We start from the raw sequence: 25010 nt of genomic DNA, 5'->3' as shown, positions 1-25010 counted from the left end.
AAGTGTCCTTCTTAAATTTTTACAGGTATGTCTTAAAAAGCAAACATCAAAAAAATACATGCACTACAGCAGTTTACATACATGCAAATGAACTTTAACAGGCAAGACAGGTAAGAAGCCTTACTTGACTTTTCTCTAATGACAACTATTAAAAAATTCTCTGCTACGATGTTCTCTGTTGGCTTTCCATATTCTCTGGATACTTCACAATTGTACCTAGATGTCCAAACCCCTGATCTCCTCCAGTACAGCCATATACCTGAATAGAGCTCAATCAGGATAGGTATTTTACATATGAATACAGAAGCAAATACACAGTTTTCAGTGAAGCCCCTAGAGCTGAGCTGGACATATTACATCCTTAACTTGTGAGGCTTCAGTGGAGTTGCCAGAAGAAATTTCCAGCATGAAGGATCTACCAGTACATTCTACTCATCAGTTGGACTTGTGCTATGATAGGTGCTGTAATGATGCAAACCTATCCAGCATAAACTTTACTTAGGAACTAAACATAGAAAGAAAAAAAGAAAAGGTTAAAAAAAGCACCCATCCGTTCAGCATAGACCTATTTTAATACCAAGATGTTAGATGTTTTTTACTCAGCACAGACCAGAAGACACTGCACTAGCTGTTACCAGTGAGCCTCAACTAGGCAACAGGGGGGCACCAGATGTTTTAAAGCAGCATTATTTTGTCATATGCTGAGAGTCGCATCTGCATGCCATCATGGTGTTACAAAATAAACACCGTGTCCTTTTTTTGTAAAAAGGATTAAATAAACAAGGATTAAATATTTTGATCTTGGAATTTCTTCACAGTGATCCCTAAAATAATCTTCAACTATCCCGTGGTTTTGGGTTTGGTTTTTTTCCCCTTTCACAGTATCACAGTATTGTGCGAGTTGGAAGGGACCTTAGAGATCATCGAGTCCAACTCCTGGGATTCAAGCCTTCTGTGTAGCAGAGCGGCACTTCTACCACTTGAGCCAAAGGGGGGATTCGAACCCGGGCCTCTGGTGTTGCAAGTGAATAATGTGAATGTGTGAAAATTGTGGGGAAAAAAATGATAATAGAAAGACAGTTTTAGCATAAGTGCATCATTAGTATAATTAGATCATTATACTTCGTCTGTTTACTTATTTTGAAAGTGGCAATCTTTCAAACTGCTTTAAAAAGAAGTATTATCCTTTTGGTTTTGTTTTTAATGTAAATGATCTACAGATTGTTATACAAAAATGACAGGAACACTGATGAAAAAAGATGCCAAGATCACCTAGGCTAATCTGCTCATAATCACCACAAATATGTAACCGTCCTGGACCTTTCTGGATTAATGCAATGATCAAAAGGTAATGATCAAAAGCAGCATCCACAGTGAGCCACGGGACTCCAAAAGGAAAGACAGAATGTGTCAGTTGTGCTGAACCCTTTTAGTACTAGATTTGTTTCAAAACATTTTACATTATCTGAAGAAAAAGATCATGCTACAGAGGAATACACACACCAAGCAAAACTTGGAGATGATGTACTGAAGCAAGAGACACCAGAGGGAAAGGTGCAAAACTCCTGCTACACATGAAGATGCATTCTGATCAGCATCCTGCCTCTAGTTATTGCCAATCTGCTATTTTGCAATGGCAAAACCATGACAGTTTCTAAGAAAACTGCACCACAACGCACTGCTAATTTAAGGAGAGGAAAATCCTCCCTAATCTTCCAAGCAATTGCCACCAATACTTGTAGCAAGAAAGACACTGAACGTGCTATAAATCTGATGAAAACAAATTAAAAAGAAAAAAAAAAGGTAAAAGTCACATTTTTTTTCTTTTTTTTTCCCCTAAACAGTGAAGCTCAAAGAAAAAATAAAGGCACACAGGAAAGAAATAGTTGATATTTGCCTTCTTGCTCAAGAAGTAAAAAACATCCCTCCATAGGATGTCTTTTCATTAATTAAATCAGTGATATTTGTCCTCAACCAAGCCTGCCACCCTGTGAATCAAGACCAGATTTTCATGTTACATATTAACCAGAATTTCATATTACTAACTAGCTAGAATCATAGAATGGCCTGGGTTGAAAAGGATCACAATGATCATCTAGTTCCAATCCCACTGCTGTGGGCAGGGTCGCCAACCAGCAGACCAGGCTGCCCAGAGCCACATCCAGGGATGGGGCATCCACAACCCCTTTGGACAACCTGTTCCAGTGCGTCCCTACCCTCTGTGTGAAAAACTTCCTCCTGATATCTAACATAAACCTCCCTTGTCTCAGTTTAAAACCTTTCCCACTTGTCCTATCACTGTCACGCCTTGTAAACAGCCATTCCCCCTCTTGTTCAAATGCTCCCTTCAAGTACTGGAAAGTACTTAAGTACAATGAGGTCTCCCTGGAGCCTTCTCTTTTCCAAGCTAAATAAGCCCAGTCCCCTCAATTCCCTCAACCTCTTTTTTTATTTTTTATTTATTTATTTATTTATTTTATTTTTTATTTTTTTTTAAATATGGCATGGCCTGTTTTTCATATCATGGCTGAATATTAGAATACCTTCTATAAGCCACAAGAAGCCTCCGAATAAAGTAGCATAAATTAACATAAAATAACATAGAGAAAAGCAATTAAACCTCAGTTACCAAAGATACAAGTAAGCCTATGTATAAAATGCAGATAATATTAAAACAAAGGTTATAGTTTTAAATGATCCATTAAACAGTTTTGGAATGTACTCACAAACATGCTTTGTCACGTTATGAATAGCAATAACATCTAGAAGAGGAAAATTGCAGTATTTCAAAACTGGACTCTAAAAAAGAAGCTTGTTTTGTTTCTTACTGGTTTACATAACCAGAAGGAATGTTTTGTGTTTTCAAAAAGCAATGCTGAACTGTCAGGTTTAAAAGCTAAAACACTTGAAATAGGAAGGGAAGCAGCATATTCTGCATCTGCTTCAACACACTACGTGGGGAAATTCTCAGGATCTTACAAAGACTAAAGGTTCTCCAGGATGCTGGTATGAGTAAAGATGTAAGGGAAGTGGAAACCCAGGAAACTTTTCTGCAAGCAATTCCTTGAAAAGAGATTGAATAGAAAGAATTGAGTTAAGCTATTGCCTCTGAATTATGAAAAAGATGTTGCTAGCACATAATCTGTTGTATTTATTTCTTTTTTCAAAAGCTACACTGAAAATGGTTTTACAGTTGGACTAAGCAGTACACAAAACCTATCAAAAGAAACCATATTCTCCAAATTATTTTTGACTCAATCTTCAAAGGTAGCATAACCACAGGTTAGAATTATCAGGGGAAAAAAATAGAATTAAAATGCAGTTAGAAATTTTATTTCATGTATATACTTTTTCAAAGGTCAAAACAGCTATCTATGTCAAAATGAGCTCATACAGACAACCGAGATAACTGCAGAACTGGTAGGCAACATAATATAAATACCTCCACATCACTGTAATTATTGTCTTCTATTTCCACTGGACGCACGTTATGGTAAAATCCTAGCAGATGAAATCAGACCACAGAAGTACCGCAAGATCTTATAAGAGCCGGCAGCAGGCAAAGCAATGATAACAAACTGGTTTTCAAGTTCAAACACAATCCCTAGGTTAAATCAACAGTTTCTTATACAAAAGCTAGTACAGCTGCAGATGGAAAAGAAAAAAAATCAAGATGCTGTGATTGGTAATTAAATATAAAAATAATGTTTAAAGTTGTCAAGTCAGTTGTCTTCACAGTTATGTTAAATCACTTGTGTCTGTGGAGTTCAACAAATTGCTCTAGTGCTGTTTTAAATGCTTTTTTTGCTTTGTTTTCAATCAGCTCTTCCAGCAAGAGAGAGGAATAATCTGTCCCAAGAGAAAACGTTTTGATAGTTTCTTTTCTCTCACGTTCTCTTGCAAACTCCTTTTTATTGGGTAGGATATTGACAAGTCAAGCTCAAGTAGAAAAACCTCATCTTGTCATTTCATCTGAACACTGCTTTAGTGGAACTAACACATGATAAATGCAAGGTTAAAATGTCAGATGATAGAATATCCATAAAAATGGAAAATTACTATGTAGTTTTGAGTGAAGTGCCTACTAAATTCACATTGCATAATCAATTTCCCATTTGCAGGCAGCTTTATTCTTACTAAATAACATCTCAATTTTGGCAATTATATCAATCTTTTGTCCATCTCTCTTTTCTCTAAAAAAAATCATTGTGTTTAGTTTCAGAATAAAATACATTATGGATGTTCTTTTTGAACATGTCTTACCTCTTACTGTATAAGGCAGCTGCGTTAGCAATATACACACCATAGGATAACAATACATTCCTGGGGTAAAACTTCATTACAACATGACACTGTTTTAGTTTCTTACATATAACACGATATTCTTTTAATTTGAAGATTCTTGATTACATACATGCAAATATTTCCATTTTACTAATTTAAAGGTAAGAGGCAGAACAAAGCACTCATTTTTCTCAATTAATTTCTCAGCAGTCACCTTCTTTTACTGTGATATTTTCCTGAAATGCTTCTTAGGCTAAAAATATCCCAGCCAAACCAACATTTATCCTCAGCTCTCAAAGATGAGAAAACAAAAAAGAACCAAGACAGAAAAGCTAACTTAATCAAGAATTCAACCCTGTTTGTAACTCCAGCCAAGTTACTTACACAGATAACATCTACGAATTATATTTTGGTTAATTATTTTGTGTTCTAAAACAAAAAGTCATAGAAAATTTCAATCAGACTGCTTGCAAAGATTGTTCACAGCTCTACATTAACTTGCAAATAATGAAGTACTACCACATTGGAAGTAGAAAATGGATGACTCCATTAGTTCACTCAAACACCTTTTTAGCTGTGTTCAGCTGTTTGTCATAATTCTTCAAAGACTCTTTAAAAAAAAAATCAAATAAATTTTGAAAAAGCTGGGTTTTTTTAATGCAAACTGGAAAACCTATAACATCACCTGAAGAAGAAAAGAACACAGAAGATAAAGCCAACCAACTATTCAAAGACCGTTTCAATATGCTATTGGTCACCTTTATACTCTTTCTCAGAGAGAAACAAAACCATTTGTAAGAAATAAAACAACAGTTAACCCAACTAACTCTTTTGCATGAAAATCTATAAATAGGCCTCCAGAGAAACAAGCAAGACCTCAAACCTCTGCCAGAATGAAGGCAGAAGGGAATAAAATAGTGAAAGGTAAGGGAATAAAATAAATATTTTAAAAATTTCTGCTAAGCTTATCTTTCCCCATCTTCTATTGCACAATTCTCCTTCCTGTCTGAGATGTAGCAGTACTTGTCAGAACTGTTGCTTGCTGCTCCAAGGAAAAACCTAGCCTCCCACCTAAATCAGTAAAATACTCTTCGCCCAAACCACTGAAACAGTTCAGTATTAAATTATTAGCAGGGAGACAAGAATATAGTAAATCAGTTAACCTTAGGGTAATTAATATTTTTTCACTACATTTTAGAGAAAACAGATCTCCATACATGTGTATTCTGGTTACTTATTACCAGGAAAGGACAACTGAGAAGATAAACTGTTAACAGAAATTAAATTATCCAGTGAATTTCATTCTCAGCTCTACAACTTTCCATCATAAGTGGGATGGAGTGAACAGACAATCAGAAGAGTAGGTTGGAAGGAATGCTAAACAGAACTTCATATGCAGTCTATGACATCATGAGGTTACAGACACACTGGGACAGCTCAAATGACCAGAATGCTACAATGGGCAGAAACAGCATCTTCACAAAAGGCAGAGAATAAAGCTATATTTAATAAAGCTGCTTAAATGCATGAAGCCTTTCTGTGGAAAGATCGATAGGGAAACATATATGGGTCATGATTAGAGAGAATCTAGAAAAAGAAAGCAACGTAGTAGATTAAGTGTTACAGACCACTTGAAAGAGAAAAGATTAACAAAATCCTTCAGAGACCTGTCAAATCAAGAATCTTGGCTCCTATGGAAAGCTCTCCCTAAAGTCTGCTGGAAAGGTAACAAGGCAGAATAAAACAATCCTGGTTTCTGAAGTGTCAGGTACAGATGAAGAAAAATCACTGCAGAACGTGACATTAAATATCAGACTTTGATGCTAGGACCAAAACACAGGAATTTTGAAGGAATAAAGGAATGCTAACAGCAAGATAAAGATGCTCGACTTTAGGATGTTAGACATTGCCTTTAAAGGCAGCCTTCCTCTCATACAATCCCACCTGTCAGCTTTCTAAAATCTCTGTAGAGAGGAAGGTGAGCTGGATCATCTTAAAATTACAGAATAATTCAGAGACATCTCTCAAAATGCACATGCAGAAAGTAGGTGCAGAAGCAGCTTTACTCAGACATGGTGACTTGTTACTAACTGTTTACTAAGCTCAAAAAAGAAAAAGAGATACAAAAAAAGGAAGGATATGTGCATTACTGTTCAGTCTTCATAAGCAACAATGAAGGTGGATAGTGGTGCTACCTATAAATGGCATGTGAAACGGTGATTCAGGAACAGAAAATATACTCTTCCAGAATTTTTTGAGTGCTTGCTTCTTCCAGCACTGTGTAAGAAACATTATGCATAACTTAGCAAGCTGCTCACAGTGCAAGTCAGATCAGTTCCTTAACAGGCTTAACTCATGTAACTGGCTATTTAAATAGCTTTAATGCTGCACATAAATGAATACGGTTTTAAGGAGGAAAAGTACTAACCCTGTAGAGAGGGTGGCACTCGTCCTTGAAGCATGGTGCCAAACGAGCATAGATCTGCAGGCTATAGTAATAACTTGCCAGCTGGAGAGATATCGCAGAATGCAATTGCTTTTCAAAGCATTTGTTGGCATCAACCACCTAGAAGAAAGAAAGCATTAATTTAGATGAAAGAATTAGCAAGTGTACAATGTTAAATGCCCAAACTTTCTAAAAGCTCCTTGTTGTGATTTAGAAAAAACTCTGACTATGTTTTTCTGGCACAGAAATAAATCAACAGCTTTCCCATGCTACACAAAGATAATTCTATATTACTATGTTTTTCTCTCCTTGCACAAACACCTAACCAAAATGCCAAACTATGGCTTTGCTTATTCTACACCAGAAAGTTATATTTCTTAACTACGTTGCAACTGTCAGTCAGGTGGCCTACTGACAAACACGTCACTTCATTGGTGCCATGCTCACAACCTGGTCCAACAGCATTTGTGTTTGTGCATGCAGAGTTACCTTTAAATGCACCCATCCAAAACATTTTATTTTTTTTTTAATTTGAACTCAAAGACAAATTTTAAAGCTCAAAGGAAATTACATTTTCTTGAGAAATTATGAAGTCCTTTGAAAAACATACACTTAAAATCAGTATCAACATACCTGTGGCAGTGCAAGTAGATAGGCAAGAGCCAGGGCCATATCATTTGGTAAAGCATCATTTGCCAATTGTAACAGAACTACAGTATAAATAGAAGGAAAATAATGCTTGGATTAGTGACCCATCCAGCCTTGACAGTTATCCAGCAGATAAAATGGTTTTAGCTTAACTTTATTTTCTTAGATACTAGCTTGAAGCACTTTATATGTACTTAATTAAATACTAATCAACGCAATTCAGAAACAGATAATATGTAATTAAACTGCAGCACAGGTTTACCTTGACTTCCCAACAAAGTGTTCCATGCATTAAACAAAAAAAAAAAAATGAGACAGCCAGGTAATAGATGTTAAACATAGTTACTGAAAGATCATCTGTACTATCTGTATATTTACTATAAGTACATCTGTATATTTACTATAAGTAAATGTTCCTTGTAAAGTCAAGGCACAAACACAATGTTGCAAATATTACAAGATACCAACTAGGGGAATAGCACAAAATGTCTTCTACTCAAGCATGAGTTCAAATTCACTTACAACTGAACACAATACGACACATCAAAAACTTTCATCTTAAAATAAAAAATAATAAACAACAAGTGGCATCATTTTTTAAATAAGAAATAATAAAACAAAAAGAATATCTGAGGAATTTCCCCGAACCTTTATAGTGAGAAACAAGTTGATCTGGATTAAGCACATTATAAAGAGTTGCTAAAAAATCACTTAATTAAATCACAGACAACGATACCTAAAACACATTATTCAACTAAGAAGTTACCAATAAGCTACAGTTAAGCCTAAGCATTAAACAATCATGCCAATGGAAAGGTATCACTGACTACAATTAGGTCTATTAGTAAACAGCATACAGATAATTAAAAGAGAAATTTCCTTGATTAAATACTAGTGTTTATTTTTAACAAATCCTAATGCTAAGCTTAGGAGGTAGCTAAGAAAAATTAACAGACTAAGAAAACTGGAAATATGGGAAAACTAAGATCTTAAGTAGACACCATAATTCTTACATCTGCTCTTCCTTTCTGCTTTTCTGCCATTAGGGAAAAAGCAAAAACAAACCAAACCAAAAACTCCTACATCTAAAACAAATTTAGAGTACAGAAAAAAGACACACCTCTCAGAACCTCTCTCACACAAATACGAAACCCCCTGAACAATAACCTGCTTGGCTCCTGCCACATATTGGAAACAGAAGTTTAAGCACAAAGACATCATAGAAATGAATACAAATAGTAATACTTTTTCTAATTGCAGTGATTCTGATCATAATAAAACTGACAAGAAATTATCTGCTATATCCTGTTATATCCCACATTATAAATCCCCAGCTTCCTTTTTGTTTAAAAATAGAAACTGTTATATTTTCCTTTATACAAAGGAACAAAGGTGGCATAGATACAGTGAAAGTGCCCTAGATTTGATTATTAATAACAGGTTTGCTCCTCTATGCATATTTTCTTTTGTACCAAAGTGAAGTGTCACTGTGGTTACTACAAAAGATTCAGCAATTGCAAAATAACGATGTTGATGATACACTTAATATTCTCTACTCCCAAAACTGCATATAAGCTATTAATTCCAGAAGGAACTTCAAAAACCTAAGGAAACATGAGTATACTAGGGAAAAAATATTTGTTTATTTATTTTTGGTTATTCCAGTCAGGAGAACCTCTCTTTCAGCAACTCAGCTCTTTGCTTATTTAAGAATGTCTCAAATATCTATATTCCCATACTGCGTAAACTACTCTTAATGCTCGCTGGCGGGAAGCGCTGTTATTTTATGCACACAGTTTCCCCTGAAAGAATTCTCTATTCCAACGAATACAAATGTTTGAATCATCAACTGTAATTTTCAGATTATCACTAACTTGCCATTAGACTGAAGTGGATCTACATGCTGGCCCCCAGCCAGATGCAACAAGCAGATTTCTATGTGACAGGTATTCACTGCGGTTGTCTTGATGGTAACATATCAGCTACTGCAAATACAAAGCTGTTCATCAAATTCTATGCTTCCAATAGCTTTTACCATTAGTTCCTTGCTGCTGACAGCTTGTTTCTACTACATTCAAAATAACCTGGATACTGTTCAAGCAAACATAGTAGAACTCAGGCAAAATCTAATGACAAAATCCTTATAAATTAGTTTGCAACACAGATATTTTGTACTGTAAGCTAAAGCTAAGTTACTTTTATGCAAGCTTAGAAACATTTCTACTTAAGCAAAAAAAAACCTGCAAGCAGGAAAAAAAAAGAAAAACAAAAAACAAACAAACTAACAAAAAACAAAAACAAAAAAAGAAACCACCTTGGCTCTGACCTCTTTTCCCTTTCTCAGGAGAATTCATGACCAAAAGGCTTCACGGGTACACAATAAACACTGCATTCTCTTCCAACTTTATATTCACAACAAGACAACTGCCCAGCTAGCAAATATTTATCATCACTCTCCAGACAACAATCACAACGTAGCACCGTACCAACAGCACCATAGCCAGTATACGATTTCATTCACACTCTAGCATGAGGCTCAACACAAAGGTTCCCAGTTACTGAAATGTACTTAAAAGCAGAAACTACTACTGTTGTCATCACTTCTGAGAAAGAACACAGTCTGTAGTGAATAAATATATACATACACATTTCTGGGGAGGCTCATGATACATGAGCAAGTATGTGCTGATATATCTATGTATACATACATATATCTATGTATGTCCTTATATTGATGTAAACACACAAAAAAACACATATACATGAAGACTTCAGTTTTATGTCTCCCAGTATAGTGCTATGGAAATTCTCTAACAAGTAAAATCACTGAGTTTAAATTGGAGACTATGGATAACAGCAGGATGACTTGTGAAGAATTAAAATCATTCAGACCACTGCCAAATTTGAAGTTCGCCAAAGGGATTAAACATAGGAGGACATAGCAAAATAGGCAGGACAAGGAGCGATAAACAAAGTGCCAACAAACATATAAAAATATTTTCATTTTACGAATTCTTTTTTCTCCCTCTTCCCAGTTATGAAGCAAGTCTCACTTTAAACTTCTCTCATCCTGTTAGTGATCTAATACACTCGCTTCTCATGGCAGAACTTCCCATGGTGTAAAATGTAACAGAGATTCCTTCCTTCAAAAGACACTAACAGTAAATATTTAAACATTTCATTTCTTAAACTAGCAGGAGATTGCCAAAAGGAATATCAAACAGCTGAAAAAGTTTTGTTTTGCTTTTAAAAAGTGGAACTGTTTCAGCTAACAAGTTACTGAGTGCGACCTATGAAATTCAGAAATTCCCAAGACAACAAGTTCTACTGCTTTCAGAAACCAAAAGTGCACAGTTACATACCAAATAAAATACTGCAACGATCCTGCAATAAGAACTGCTGTTTAAACAACGGCATGAGAGCTGAACAAATAGAGATATTAACAATGTGTTGTAAATTTCCTTTTAAATATATGTAGTTTGTAGTATTACAAACTATCTATTAATATATCTATTTATAACAAATTATCTATTAAGACTATTTACCAACCCAAGAAGTTAAACTAGAATAATCTTTACAAATTATCAAGACAGCTCTGAAAGAATTATGTATTATAACAAGAGTGAATACACACAGACACTCATACCTTCTGTAGTTGGAAGTAGGTCTTTTGCTTCACTCCTCGTTTCTGTGAGTTTCTCTGTTCTCAACAATACTTCCGCAAAACTTTCCAAAGAATTGTTCTGATACGTGCCATAGCTGATTTCAGACTAGAAGTAAAACATGGTAATTGATGTATGCACACTACACTCTGCAGTTACAATTATTGATCTCAGTACTTTCTTTTGCTTATTTCTATTTAGTTCTGGAATTCATCCACAGAATCACAGATAACAGTTAAGAATGGAAGGGACCATTTGGGATCATCTACTCCCAATACCTCTGCTTCAGACAGGGTCATCTAACACACTTCACAGTACCACATCGAGGCAGGTTTTGACTATCTCTAGAGAACCAGACTCCACACTCCCTCTGGGCAACCTGTTTCTGTGCTCAGTCAACCCCCCGCCTCCAACCCCCACCCCCCCCCATGGTGATGTTTATTTTCTCGTATAAAGATTAAACTTCCCATGTTTGAGTTTGAGCCCTAGAATCTTGTTCTGCTGTCATGTAATGAAGACTAGCCCCATTCTCTTTATATCCACCCTTAAAGTATTTGTACACATTAATAAGATCCTCTCTCAGTCTTCTATTTTTCCTACTTCCACACAAAACTTTAGATTCTTACAAATGAAACAAATAATCAAAAATCCATATAATTTCTTAATTATAAGATCTAGACTAGTATAAAAAAGATTCAGAATTCCGTAACTAAAACTTACTTCTGCAACGTATGGGTCAGCAATTAGAGACTCATAAAATGGATGACAGCCTTGCTTTTCCACAGTGACATTTTCTCCCAGCCCACTTTTTAATACATCTCCAAGTTCTTGCCCCTGAGGGGAAAAAAAAAAATGATACAGCTTAGTCGTAAACAAAACCTCATTGAAAAAACTGTAACTGCTTTTCAGGAGGGGAAGAATCTGAAAATGTAAATATTCTGGAATTCAATGGGGAATAAGACAAACAACATCCTTCACAAAGCTTTTTTTGTTTGTTTTTTAAATCACACTCAAAAGTGACACTGCAGAAACTGGTATCGAGAATATTACAGAAAATCCACTCAAATAAGCAACACAAAAGCTGAAAAATAAACAGCTCTGAAGATAACTAGCAAAAAACTAGGAAAAGGAAACACTTTCAAGCACATTGTTTCATTGGGATTTCCTTGCCAACAGTCCCTTGATGTCAGTAGTTAATTTTATTAGTTTGAGGTCTTCAGCTGTCAGGTATCTACAAAGGAGCCCTCCTATACTAATGTATCGGTGAATATAACCACTCAAGACACATCAGCAATCCCTTACATGTAATGGCCGAAGGTAAGTTAGTGATCTCTTCCACCACTGACCATCACTGACAGCATGCAGCATGGCTTTTGTAGTCATAGTCGTGTTAGACAACACCTTCATGGTTTTTGTTGTTGTCCAGTATAACAAATCAGCAGACTGGCTAGTGGAGATGTTGGTATCATCCTGTGAGCACATCCAACACACAATGATAAGTGTTAGACCCATGCTTTAGTTACAGTAACGACCTAATGCCAAAACACATTAGAATTTACACACAGTACATTAATATGCTGTATTAATAACTTATTTTAACATTCATTAATTTAGGCAACAGCTGTTGTAAGAAAAAAAAAAAAGTTAAGAGTTTAAATCTGAATTCAAGTAGCACAATCTGTAATATGTTTTGCCTCTTACTCAGTTGTAATCCCAAGTGCCCGGATACCAACTGTGCACAGTTCCAAAGTTTACCATGGCAGTGTTTTAATTCATGTACTCAGCAATTTTTCTGTAATTGAGTACCCCAAACATGCTGAAGTTACTCTTCAATAAGTCAAGCAATCTGATAGTATAGACAATCTTATATTAGTAAAGGTAGTATTTATTGAGTTCTCAGTAAAGTGTAAACACTCATCTCTGGAGAATGCAAAGAAGTATCAAGACTTCTGTATTCTGCACTCAACACATACAAGGTAGATAGAAATTCAGTAAATCTAATAGTATGCAATGAAGAATATCTAATCCTAGCCTATTCTCAATCCTAAGACATTTTTTGCAATATGCACACATTCAAAGAATCTTAGAATAGATTAGGTTGGAAGGGACCTTAAAGATCATCTAGTTCCAACCCCGCTGACATGGGCAACCATTAGATCAGGCTGCCCAGCATCCCACCAAACCTGGCCATGAACGCTTTGAGGGATGAGGCATTCACAGCTTCTTGGGGCAACCTGTGCCAGGCCTCACAACCCTCTGAGCAAACAATTTATTCCTAATGTCTAGCCTAACCTAAATTTCCCCTATTTTATTTTAAAGCAAATCCCCCTTGTCCTATCACTATGTAAAAAGTTGCTCTCCCTCCTGCTTATATGCTTCCTTAAGAGCTAGAAAGCCGCAAAGAGGTCTCCTTATGGTTGCCTGCAAAAACTCTCCACTCAGTTTCAGTAGACTAGCATTAAAATCAGCTCTTAAAGTTGAACTTGATATTTATGAGTTAAATACATAGTACAGCCTTATTTTCAAGTGTTTTGCTTTGTAAGAGGGACAAAAAAACCCCACTAACTTTAATGTACTTTTTGTTTAGTTTTCTTACACTTTCCTCTTGTCCTGCCTCTAGATTTATATATTTTTTTTCTCTATGCTGCTAAGACTGCTGAGGAAGAAACAAGGCAAAACAAATAAACAAACACATCAGAACTCTTAAACTCATAATAATCAAAGAATAGAAATTAGCAGCCTCAAACATTGCACATTTGATATAATAGACATGCAGATGTTGCTCACACTCGAACTCAGTTCTTCAGCATAATACAAAGCAAAATTGTTATTACTTTAAGAATTCTCTATAAAGATTACCTCTGTATCCTTACTCATCAGTGAAGAAGGTCCTGAGGTATTCACATCCTCATCTCCTTCTGAAGGAAGCAACCGGTAATTTACAGCCTGATAGAGAATCTAAGGAGACAGAATAATCTCTTACCAAACAAATAATTGAAATATAATATTTAAACACAAATACCACAGGAAAGATAAGAAATTCTAATGCAAAAGCTTCCAGGACAGATAAACAAGGAAGGAGGCAAAACAGGTAGGGAGAAAAAGAAAATAGATGTATTTGACATCTTCTTACTCATGTAGTCACAGAAAAAATGACTTTCCCCTCCCTCTGAACTTTGTGCAATGCTTTTTTCCATATGATGTAAGAATTGTTGGATTTGTTTAGACTACGTGCACCCTTCTCCACAACATAAACTAAAGGACTTCATAAAAAAGTACTCAATATAGAAATTCTTCCACTAAGGTGCTAGGTAGGGCTGTCATATTAGCAAGCCATAGAACTAACAAAGTTCTATGAAAGAAACTCAGTCACAGCATTTACCTACGTATATAAAAAGAGCATATTTGGACAGAACACATTAAGTTTAAGGAAGATCATTATGTGTAGCTTTTGTAGGAAGTAATTGCAGAAGATACTGATTAACCATTCTTTGTTAGGAATCTCAATTTGGACTTTGCGTCCTGGGGCATCATCACTGTATGCTCAAAACCAGATCATACTGCACTAACAAAGAAACCCAAGAAAACAATTCAGTACTAAATTTTACGAATGAAGAAGAGAATCTTGTCCCTCAAAAAAGGGATGCAAAAGGCTAATATTCACTGGCACTACATTACAACTAATAGAAAAAGAGGACAAATACACTAATAAATGGGCAACTAACTGACAGAATGCATATCACATTTTGCTTTATACAGCATGATATATTTTATTTGTGCAAATAGGCACATAAGATAGCGAAATATGCTTTTATTTTTATATTGCACAGGTATCAATTCTGCCAAAATTCCATTTATGTTTAAGCTTATAACTGTAGTAGATACCTGCCCAAATATGAGTGCATACAAAAGCAAGACTTCAGTTCAAACACTCTGTGAGATTTCATTCTCCTATTACCCTGTTTCCAAAGTTGTAGAGACTGCCTTCATGTTTCCTATATTTTTCACACACACAGCTATACAAACAATTTTATCATGAAAAAGGATATGCACTTTCAATTGCCTTAATTAGTTTGCACATGTAATGTATCTACTACTCCCCTCTCCCCCTTGTGTCTTCAGACAGAACATACAACTTTTAAGATGGTTGTATTATACAGAAACAAATCTATGAAAAAAGTGTTTAATTAACTTTTATGTGGACATTTAATTAAGTTACATTACAATGTATAAACAGGTGACAGATCCAGGATAACATTAGAAAAAGGATCTGGATGTACTTGCAGACAGAATGTTTAATCAGGCAATAAATTAAAACGTTAGATGAACTGAATAAGAACTTCTACCTGAGCAGGCACAATATAAACAGCTTAAAGAAAAACGCTGAAATACAACAGTGAAATTAGAAAAAATGGAGTAGAACAGGTATAAACTTACTGTATTGGGGGTGGCAGACAGACAGACTGCAGCAAACATAGCTGAGCAGAAGTTCCCTTTCATACCTTAATGCACATTTAACTGTATGAAAGAAGTTTCAGAAAGACGTACCTGGGTTTGCAATGAACTGCTCACTCCCAACAATGCCTCTATAACACTTGGGGGACAGTGTGTCAAAGCAAAAGCCATGAGTTCCTGACGCATGCTCAAGTCATGGTAGCCTTCTGATTGCCCAAGTTGACTGCATACTTCCCAGCTTTTAGCATAACCTACAGGGGAGCACAAAACTTACTTTTGAGCAAGCTTCTCAAGTGGCACTATTCTCACTGGATGAGATAAAGGAGGGTATGTAGTACTCCTGTCTACACAGCCTCTGAGAAAGGTACTGTAAAGGCTCCATCAGGTTGATATAATTCAGCTTCAGACTGACCAAATACACTGAAGACTCACTGCTACCATGCTGTAGATATCTTTACAATGGGAATCTGTAAGCCTACACACTACATTTTTACACTGGCGGTAAGAAAAGAAGAATGTACTTCAGAGCATAATATTAAGTATAATACAAGAATAGCACTCCTAATCGAGCAGCCATTATGTAACAATGCTTAGAAGAGACCTCATGTGCTGACAAGCAGCAGTGAAAGTAGAGAGAGGAGAACAAGAATAAACTTACTGGGATGGAGGACAGTGAATGGATAGATTTAAGGAAATAAAAAGAGGAGAAGCTCTCTTTAATACCTTGGTAAGAACTATTAACTGAAAAATGAGAATAACCTCAATTCATCTGTTTCCTCACCCTCTCTCAAACTTGTGGCCAAAAAAAGAGCCAGAGGAACAAAATCTGAATTCCTTACATATATATCCTTTACTTCCATTCATATCCTCACATATAAGAATTACATAAATAGCACATATGTATTAATTGCCTTGATAGAAAGTCATCTGAGAGACTTGCACACAAGCCCACTTTAAATTTTAATTTTAATCTACATTAAGGGCTCACTGGAGGACAAATTTATAAGCCTTTGGATAACTCAGAGCTGACAGCATGCCCCTATCACAGTGAAGATACTTTCAAATGCCTTCCCTATCAGGTTTCTACAGTACTGCTTGTGCATATATGCTTGTGACTATATGCAGCAGAGAATCAAGGCCCTGTAATATTTGGTAAGAAACAAAAGTCAGCTCTCCCTACCAAGTAAGCTTATACTATAAGCATATTTCATACAGAAAACTAAATGAAATATTCCTACCCAATCGTCAAACAAAAATTTTTCTTAATTATTTCAAGCAATGCATAAGTAGGATAGTAATTGCAGAGAACCTTTGCAGCTGTAACAGCTTAAAAGGTAATTGAAATATGTTTCGTAAATAATTTCACAGATAAGTATAACTGTGTATCAGCAATACTGCATGCATATGGACAAATACACATTAAACAGCAATATTGTTTCACATGGTGCCCCTGCCTATAGTGTGGAGTTTGGAACTAGATGATCTTAAAGGTCTCTTCCAACCTAAATCGTTATATGTTTCCATGATTCCATAACACCAAAGTACAGCATTTGGAGTATTTAAACAACTTGACAAGAAAATAGGACTACTTTTTTTTTTCTTTTCTTGTTAAAATAACATTGAAAATTCCATTATAAATGGAATCCCTAATGGGATATACTTTTGAGCTTCAGACCCTGAAAGAAAAGGATTATCTGAATTACAGTATACATTTTCATTTCAGAGACCTCAGCAGACCAAATTCTAAAAAGACAATGTTGCACCAGAAGACACTGTGACTTATTTTGTAGATCTGTGACATAAATGGAAGTTGTTACATTTCACGCCACACACCATGCACAGCTGACATGCTGACTTGCACAAAGTAGCTGATTTTTTGAATGAAATGGATCAGTCTGAAGTAAAACACTTCAGAGCAAGCTTTCCAACCACCATCACCCCATGACACCCTTGTTATTTTACTTCACCTGCAGTCATGAGTTCTTGGCAATGCATGCTAGCTGCTTTGTAGTCCTGAAAACTGAGAGCTTGTTCCACTAAAAGGATTAAAACTTGACCCTTTCTTTCCATCTGATCATCACCTGTAAGAAAAAATGAATATTTTCATCAGTTAGTTGGAAACAACAATCAATATAAGCTTCCCACTTTATTTCTTAAAGACAGCTGTAAGCCACAACACGAGAAGGGCACCTTTTGGAATTATCTGTTTTCTTCTTGAAAACAAAACAAAAGATTAATATTATTTCTTCAAAAAGTTGTCTTCATAGTTGGTAAAGAAACTACGCAACACATTAAGTCAAGGTTAAGAAAATGTTTGGAAGAAAAGTATATGCTGCCTTACTTATATGGTGGCCAAAACTGACAGACTAAAATTGATTAAGGAGAAACACAAATCCAAACATGAACTTCGTGTTTCAATTGTGATAGAAAAATTATTTTTATATTTCCAACTACATTTTGTTTCATTAAACACAGCTCCTAATTTAAACTCCCACTTCATGTTGCTAAGGATTCATAAGATGTGGAAGACGTAGATAATTAAAATTCCTGCCCTGCTAAATGTGAAGTACTTTCTCACATCGCATATTCACCTTGGTCACTAGATCGTCTGAGCAATGTTACGTCACCCAAAGGATGAGTCAAAAGTAACACTTCAGATATTACTGATATCTGACTGAAGTTTCATTAAGAATTTCTGCAGACAAACGTCTTGACCTCAATTTTAAAACATTGGCACTTACAAATTAAAATTTAATCAGACAACTAATCTCCCTTTCAAACTTAGATATAGGAAAAGATGCTATTTGTATTGACTACCACACTTAACCACCTTTTTATTATTATTAAAGCTTTTTCTGTCTCATCTGGAGGAAACACAAGAGAATTTAAGAATCACTTATTCTCCTGATGCCAATTGTTATGGTCTCAAGCAAGCTCCCACATTCATGCGCCACATGAAAAGGTAATTAAATACACACAGGAAAAAAATATTCCCGTACTATTCATTTTAATTTAGGACAGAGGAATATCAAGAAACTGGTTAAATGAGTGGATTTTTCAAAGCAAACTTCTTGGTCGCATACACATCTCTCCCTTATTAAAAGTGATTTTAGGAAGTCAATACTGACAGTCACTTGAAAAGGGCATTGGCTTATGAAACTGTATTACTGCAACTTGTGAAATGCAAATATTTTAGAAGGTTAAACAAAGACAGTTCCAAAACCATTTAAAGAGAACATGTTCTTAGATTACATAGCTGTTATTTTTAATTCTAATTTGCAGAATCATCAACAAAGGAAAAGCAAATTTGTTTTAAAGCTTTCTTGAAAGATAGGATGTGCATGAATGACATTCAGGGAAGCAAAGTTACCCTAATTATTGCACTCAATCAAGATTCCCCTGCTCCCAGCACGTTGCAACTAACACAGCTGGGAGAACACTTTTGCTTTCCATCATTCTCATCTTTTGGCCTCTTGCCCCGTATACTGTCAATGAACAGTGTTGCCAATTAATCACTCCAAGGCTTTTTTATGTTGCAAAATTTTGCACTGTGGACCCTAGGAAATACAAAATCTAGATGTGAACTTTCATTCTGAAAGCAAGGAATTGTAGTTGCCAGTCGCCTTCTGATTCCCACTACTTCACCTGGACAGCATTACTAATTATGAAGAGATGTATAGCAACAGAAAAAAGGGCAATAGAAATAATCGAACTACCATTATTCAGATTTCAGCTAAATAAAATAATCCTCACTATTTATTACTACTTAAAAATCAGGGGGTTTGGAGGAAAGAATGGAGGAACACTGAGCAAGGAACTGCCTTTTTCTCAACTCTGCTTGACTAGTCATACACTGACAAATTCCTTCTCCCCACCAATTTAGCTAACTCATGTTAATGCACGTTTTACAAAAGCATAAGTATAAAATACACAGACTGTTTTCCTTCCAGTCTATAGCTATACCAGTCTATAGCTATATCTTTTCATAGGATCTCCATTTTTCTCTCATTTAATCTTCCATTACCTTGATACACACAGTTGTTCTGTGGAATAACTGTGGGCTCCAACACAAATGGTGAAGCCCCTGCAATACACAGCTCAAACCCTTTTTTTTATATGGCTTTCATTGTCTCAGCAGCGCAGTCACTTCAAACATGACCCACTGCAGATTAGCAGCACAGTTTCGTTCTTCTATTCAGACATGAGGAAAAAAAAAAATCACTAGTTCAGCTTCACGGCTCCTCATTTGGAGAAATACTTAGTAATACTTAATAATAGATCTTTATAAAAAGTGAAAGTCCACAAATCAGAGTTGTTCCTCTTGCCATTTTGATAGAAATGCAAGATTTTTAATACGTTCCAAAGACCACTAAAATGGCAGCATTACTTTGTTACAGTAATTCTGCATTAAGTCAACATTACTGTGTACATCTAGACTCAAACAAAAGTTTTGAAACTGGAAAAAATATGCCACATTATTTCCCCTTTACTACTTGTGGACGGGTGTGTGCATAGCTTCAGTTTCTTAGGGCTAATGCTTCCTTATGTCATAAAAATACACATTTATATTCTAGGGGTTAGTCTGCTCAGTGAGATTTAGGCATCTTTCAGATACAGAGTTTCTTCCATATTCTTTTGTTACAGCATTTCACCTTCAGATAGCAGATGTTGATAATAGCAGAGATGGAAATATGGAGAATTTTTTTTTGTGTGTTGGAAATTAAAGATGTTCAGAAGGTTGAATGTGATCCAGATCATTAAAAAAGAAGAAGAAAAAAAGAAAACAAAAACACCCAACAGACTTTTTGGGTGAGATGACTGATGCATTCGTGACCAGAATAAAGAAGAATACACTATCTTGAGTTAAACCACATTATAACCTTAAAAGCCAAACAGAATCATTTGTGAGGCCATGAACCATCCTGCATGGTTCTTTCAACTTACATCAAGAGAAAAAAACTGTGTTGAGAAAAACAGATTTCAAAAATACAGTTTTAGTTAACTCAGGGATAGGAACAAAGCTAAAAATTGCTAGAATTAGCACACAGTTATAAATCAAATTATCATAATAAAATTTTGAGGAAAGAGCAAGATTAACAGACAATATATATGGACAATTTGAATCAGAAATTGTCGCAATAAAGAGCAATGTTTACTAGATCTTCTGATATCTGACACATAAGGTTTTTTGTTTTTTTTTCTAACTATGGATTAAGACTGGACCAAGAGACTTAGAACAGCTCCAGTTCCCTAACTGTGCACAGCTTTGCTGGCAGTCATGCTGAGCACATTCGCCCTCCCTCACTTTGCCCATCTGTAAAATTCAGATAACACTTCTGTGTCTAATTTAGAGGAGGTAGTAACGTGAGGCTTAAGTAGAGTTTACTGTCATTAATCAAATAACTTAAAGCAATTAAGAAACTAGCTGATATATCATTACCTAAGCAGCATTTTGGAATTTATTTTCATACTTATCAAAGCTCTTACTTTCTTTCAGTGTTGCCCTCTAAAATAAACTATACTCAGAACACACCTTCCTAAATCTCCTTCACGATGACAACTAAATGCACTTTACCCTTGCCTGTATAGGAGATGCACTCTTTTTGAATTGGAATTAAAATATTGAGTTGAATATTGAGTTTTGAGTTGAAATTTAATTCACAGTATCATGGTATATTACACCAGATAAAACACATAGCCTCTCAGATACTGTGAATTAAATATAGAATCATAGGATAGTTTGGGTTTGAACGGATGTTTTGTAGTTCCAACCCCCTGCTATAGGCAGGCATACCCCCCTCTAGACCAGGTTGCTCATAGTCCTATCCAGCCTGGCCTTGAATGCTTCCAAGGAGGGATACCCACAGCCCATAGTTAGTTTTATGCACAAACAAGGCACATACAGCATAAAGTAAAAACTTCAGCTGTTAGACAGACATCATGGATGACTTTTTTCCTCCAACTTAAACATGACTATTATTAAATTGAGCTACCTTGTTTGGCATACAGAGTAAGATTTACTGGAAACGTAGTACTATCAAATGACTATTAAAAAATTACATTCTCATCCACAACTCCTCCAGTCTGAAATAAGCTTTCACTCAAAATCAAGATTAGACAAGGCTGTTCTTATTTAAGGTATTAATGGAAGGTCAGAAAAGCTGAAGATCAGCTTGCATGTAAAATATTTCATTTAAATGAATTATTTTTTTCTGACCCACTGACTGCTTTTCCAGATGACATTTTACAGACATCCTTGAACACACAATCCAACAATCAGCTCAGATGTCCTAGAGCATAACACAAATCTGCGTTTTATTGCAGTTCAGTGTCTTATAACAGCTTACCTGCAACCCTCAGCAAATTTGCAAGCCCCAGGAGCTTAGCAGACTGCTTATAGTTTGTTGGCAGCTGAGAAAGACAGTCCTTGATGAGACCGAGCCGATCTGAACACAAACGCACTGTTGAAAGAAGAATGGGTGTTAGGAGACTGTTGTAAATGAACCCCAGTGATACATTTTTTTTGTTAAGCACTATAGACAGTATAAGAATAACAACATCACCTGAAAAACAGCCCAAAGACTGTTGAAGAAATGTATGCAAGTAAAGGTATGACTTTTTTAACACTAAAACATATGCAGCCACATTCACTAGCTCCTCAGGCTGGGATGGGAGGAAGACGGATACTTAAATGAAAACTCTTTTTCGCTTCCACCTTTCAGACTATGTTTTTAAACCTACATGAGTAATCATTAAAAACATATATAGATATAGATAGATAGGTATGCCATATATATATATATATATATATATATATATATATATATATATATATATATATACACATTTTCACAACTATCTCAAAAGGTCTGCAACAATAAACATGAGCTTTCTTTCAGAATGTTGCAAATAATTAGGATTTCACTCCCTTTTTTATTTCAGAATAGAAATGATACATCATACACCAAAAGAACTTACACAGGCAAAATCTTCAAACTACTGTTTGGAAAAATTTTCTGAGGAAGCTAAGGAATAGTCAGCATACCAACAGCTTGAATTCAACATATCCCAAGAAGTTTACAGTCAGTACTGCTTAAAAAAGACATTAACATAAATTTGAAAATTACCTTAATTACCTTAACTATAGAATTTAATATCATGAACAGGGAGAAAATCTGAAAGGCAAATGCCCAGCTTGAACTCAACTTGCCAATTGGGATAAAACAGGACGAAAAACTTTTTTTTACAAATATATTAATAGTAAGATGAGAGCTAAGGAGAATCTCCATAATTACTGGATGCAGAGGGGAATGTGACTACTGAGAATAAGAAAAAGGCTGAGGTTCTCAATGTCTTCTTCAAACTGGTCTTAAAAGTCACATGTCTTAAAAGTCACTGGTCTTAAAAGTTATCATCGGGGTACTCTACATCTTGACCTGGAAGTATCAGACAAGAAGCAGAATAAAAAACCCCTAAATTCAGGTGGAAACAGTTAAAGACCTGCTATTCCACCAGTAATGCAACAAGTCCATAGGGCCAATGGGATCCACCCAAGGGTGCTGAGGGAGGTGGCGTAGATGATAGCCAAGTCATTTTCCATCATCTATGATCTATCACCTATCTGTGTTCCTGGTCAATTAGAAAGGTCCCCAAGAATTGCAGGTTTCCAAGTGTGACTCCCATCTACAAGAAAGGTTGAAAGGAGAATCCAGGGAATTACAGGCTTGTCAGTCTGGCCACAATGCCAGGACTGGTTATGGAGCAGATCTTGAAGGGGATCACACAACCAGATGAATAAAAAGAAAACAGAGAGAACTAAAGTAACAACAGCCACTAAGAACATTCATTTTGTTTTCCACAGACCTAAAGTGCCTCACATAATTTCCAATACTTCTCTACACAATGACAGAAGTAAAACTCTATGACTAACAAATTTCATTGGTGCTTAGTGCTCATTTCAGCTCTGTTAATGTGTTTTCAAGAACAATGATGATACACTTTCATACTGTTGCTCACACACCACACATCCAAACTTTACTGAAAGACAAGTATTTTTTTGTCAGTTAGAAAAGTGGCTTTCTTGTTAAAAGAGCAATGAATTATACTAGTCTGGTAAAATAAATAATAAAACATACAGCACTATATTCCATTTGCTCTTTCAACTTCAAATTGTCTGTAATCATCCCTTCTTTCAAACTTTTGTCCAACAGCTTTCCATACTGAAATCTTAGTTAAAAACAGAGATTTAAAGTTTTTAAACATCTTAAAAAGCAACAGCTCACAAAAATTCACTTTTGTTGTCATTCTGTATTATACACTTAAAAATGAAACAACCCAGTTGAGACAAGAAAACTGCCTACAGTTCTCTCCTACTCACTATTTTATAATTCATTGGAACAAGTGTGCACGGATTATTTTGCAAGCAGGAAGTCAGCTGTACTGAGGTCACCAAGAGCTTCCAAAGTTCTATAATTAGTAACCTAGTTATTAAAAAGTTCTGAAAAAGCTGTATTTAAGAACACAGATACCATGTACAGGGATTTTGCCTCACATCACCTGAAAAAAGCATTTAAAAGATGTTTGGAGATGGGGAGGTACTCTGTACTTTAGTCACGAAACACTTATGAAACAGTAAATTATTTGCCATCCATGTTTTATGCACATGATTAAAAAAAATGTATGAAAAATAAAAATATGTAGTACCTTGTAATGGTAATATTTTCACACCAAATTCTTCAAGGTAGCCAAGAGCACGAATGAGATCTAACTCTTCCTGAATAGCACTTGGACAGTCCACAATAAGTTGCAGACAGCATCTAAATAGGATGGAAACAAGCATTTGTGAAAACAGAATCACAGAATCACAGAATTGTAGGGGTTGGAAGGGACCTCTAGAGATCATCGAGTCCAACCCCCCTGCCAAAGCAGGCTCCCTACACCATGTCGCACAGGTAGGTGTCCAGGCGGGTTCTGAATATCTCCAGAGAAGGAGACTCCACCACCTCCCTGGGCAGCCTGTTCCAGTGCTCCGTCACCCTCACTGTAAAGAAGTTCTTGCACACATTCGTGAGGAACTTCCTATGCTGAAGTTTCAGCTCATTTCCCCTAGTCCTGTCCCCACACACTACTGAAAACAGACCAGCCTCGCCACTATGGCTCCCACACTTCAGGTATTTATAAACCTGGATCAAGTCCCCTCTCAGCCTTCTTTTCTCAAGGCTAAACAGACCCAGTTCCCTAAGTCTCTCTTCGTAGGGGTGTCATGGAGATGTTCCAGGCCCTTCACCATCTTTGTGGCCCTCCGCTGGACTCTTTCCAAGAGAACCCTGTCTTTTTTGTACTGGGGAGCCCAGAACTGGACACAGTATTCCAGATGAGGCCTCACCAGGGCAGAGTAGAGGGGGAGGATCACCTCCCTTGACCTGCTGGCTACGCTCTTTTTAATGGACCCCAGAATGCCATTGGCCTTTTTGGCTACAAGGGCACACTGCTGGCTCATGGCCAACCTGTCGTCC

The 25010-nt window shown here is 36.0% G+C and overlaps 1 protein-coding gene across 1 annotated transcript in view; it reads right to left on the bottom strand.

The window, feature by feature from the left end:
* NBAS (NBAS subunit of NRZ tethering complex) overlaps positions 1–25010 on the bottom strand; it is a 142276-nt gene that overhangs the window by 70646 nt on the left and 46620 nt on the right. Inside the window, exons 31-40 of the mRNA XM_072332376.1 lie at positions 24199–24311; positions 21843–21956; positions 17463–17576; positions 15589–15746; positions 13900–13998; positions 12343–12510; positions 11761–11874; positions 11025–11148; positions 7364–7440; positions 6713–6850 (exon numbers count right to left, since the gene is read on the bottom strand). Coding sequence (XP_072188477.1) covers positions 6713–6850; positions 7364–7440; positions 11025–11148; positions 11761–11874; positions 12343–12510; positions 13900–13998; positions 15589–15746; positions 17463–17576; positions 21843–21956; positions 24199–24311 — 1219 coding nt within the window. The remainder of the gene's footprint in view (positions 1–6712; positions 6851–7363; positions 7441–11024; positions 11149–11760; positions 11875–12342; positions 12511–13899; positions 13999–15588; positions 15747–17462; positions 17577–21842; positions 21957–24198; positions 24312–25010) is intronic.

Source organism: Excalfactoria chinensis, chromosome 3 (genome assembly GCF_039878825.1).
Source record: "Excalfactoria chinensis isolate bCotChi1 chromosome 3, bCotChi1.hap2, whole genome shotgun sequence".
NCBI lineage: Eukaryota > Metazoa > Chordata > Aves > Galliformes > Phasianidae > Excalfactoria > Excalfactoria chinensis.
This window is presented reverse-complemented; position numbering and strand designations above follow the sequence as displayed.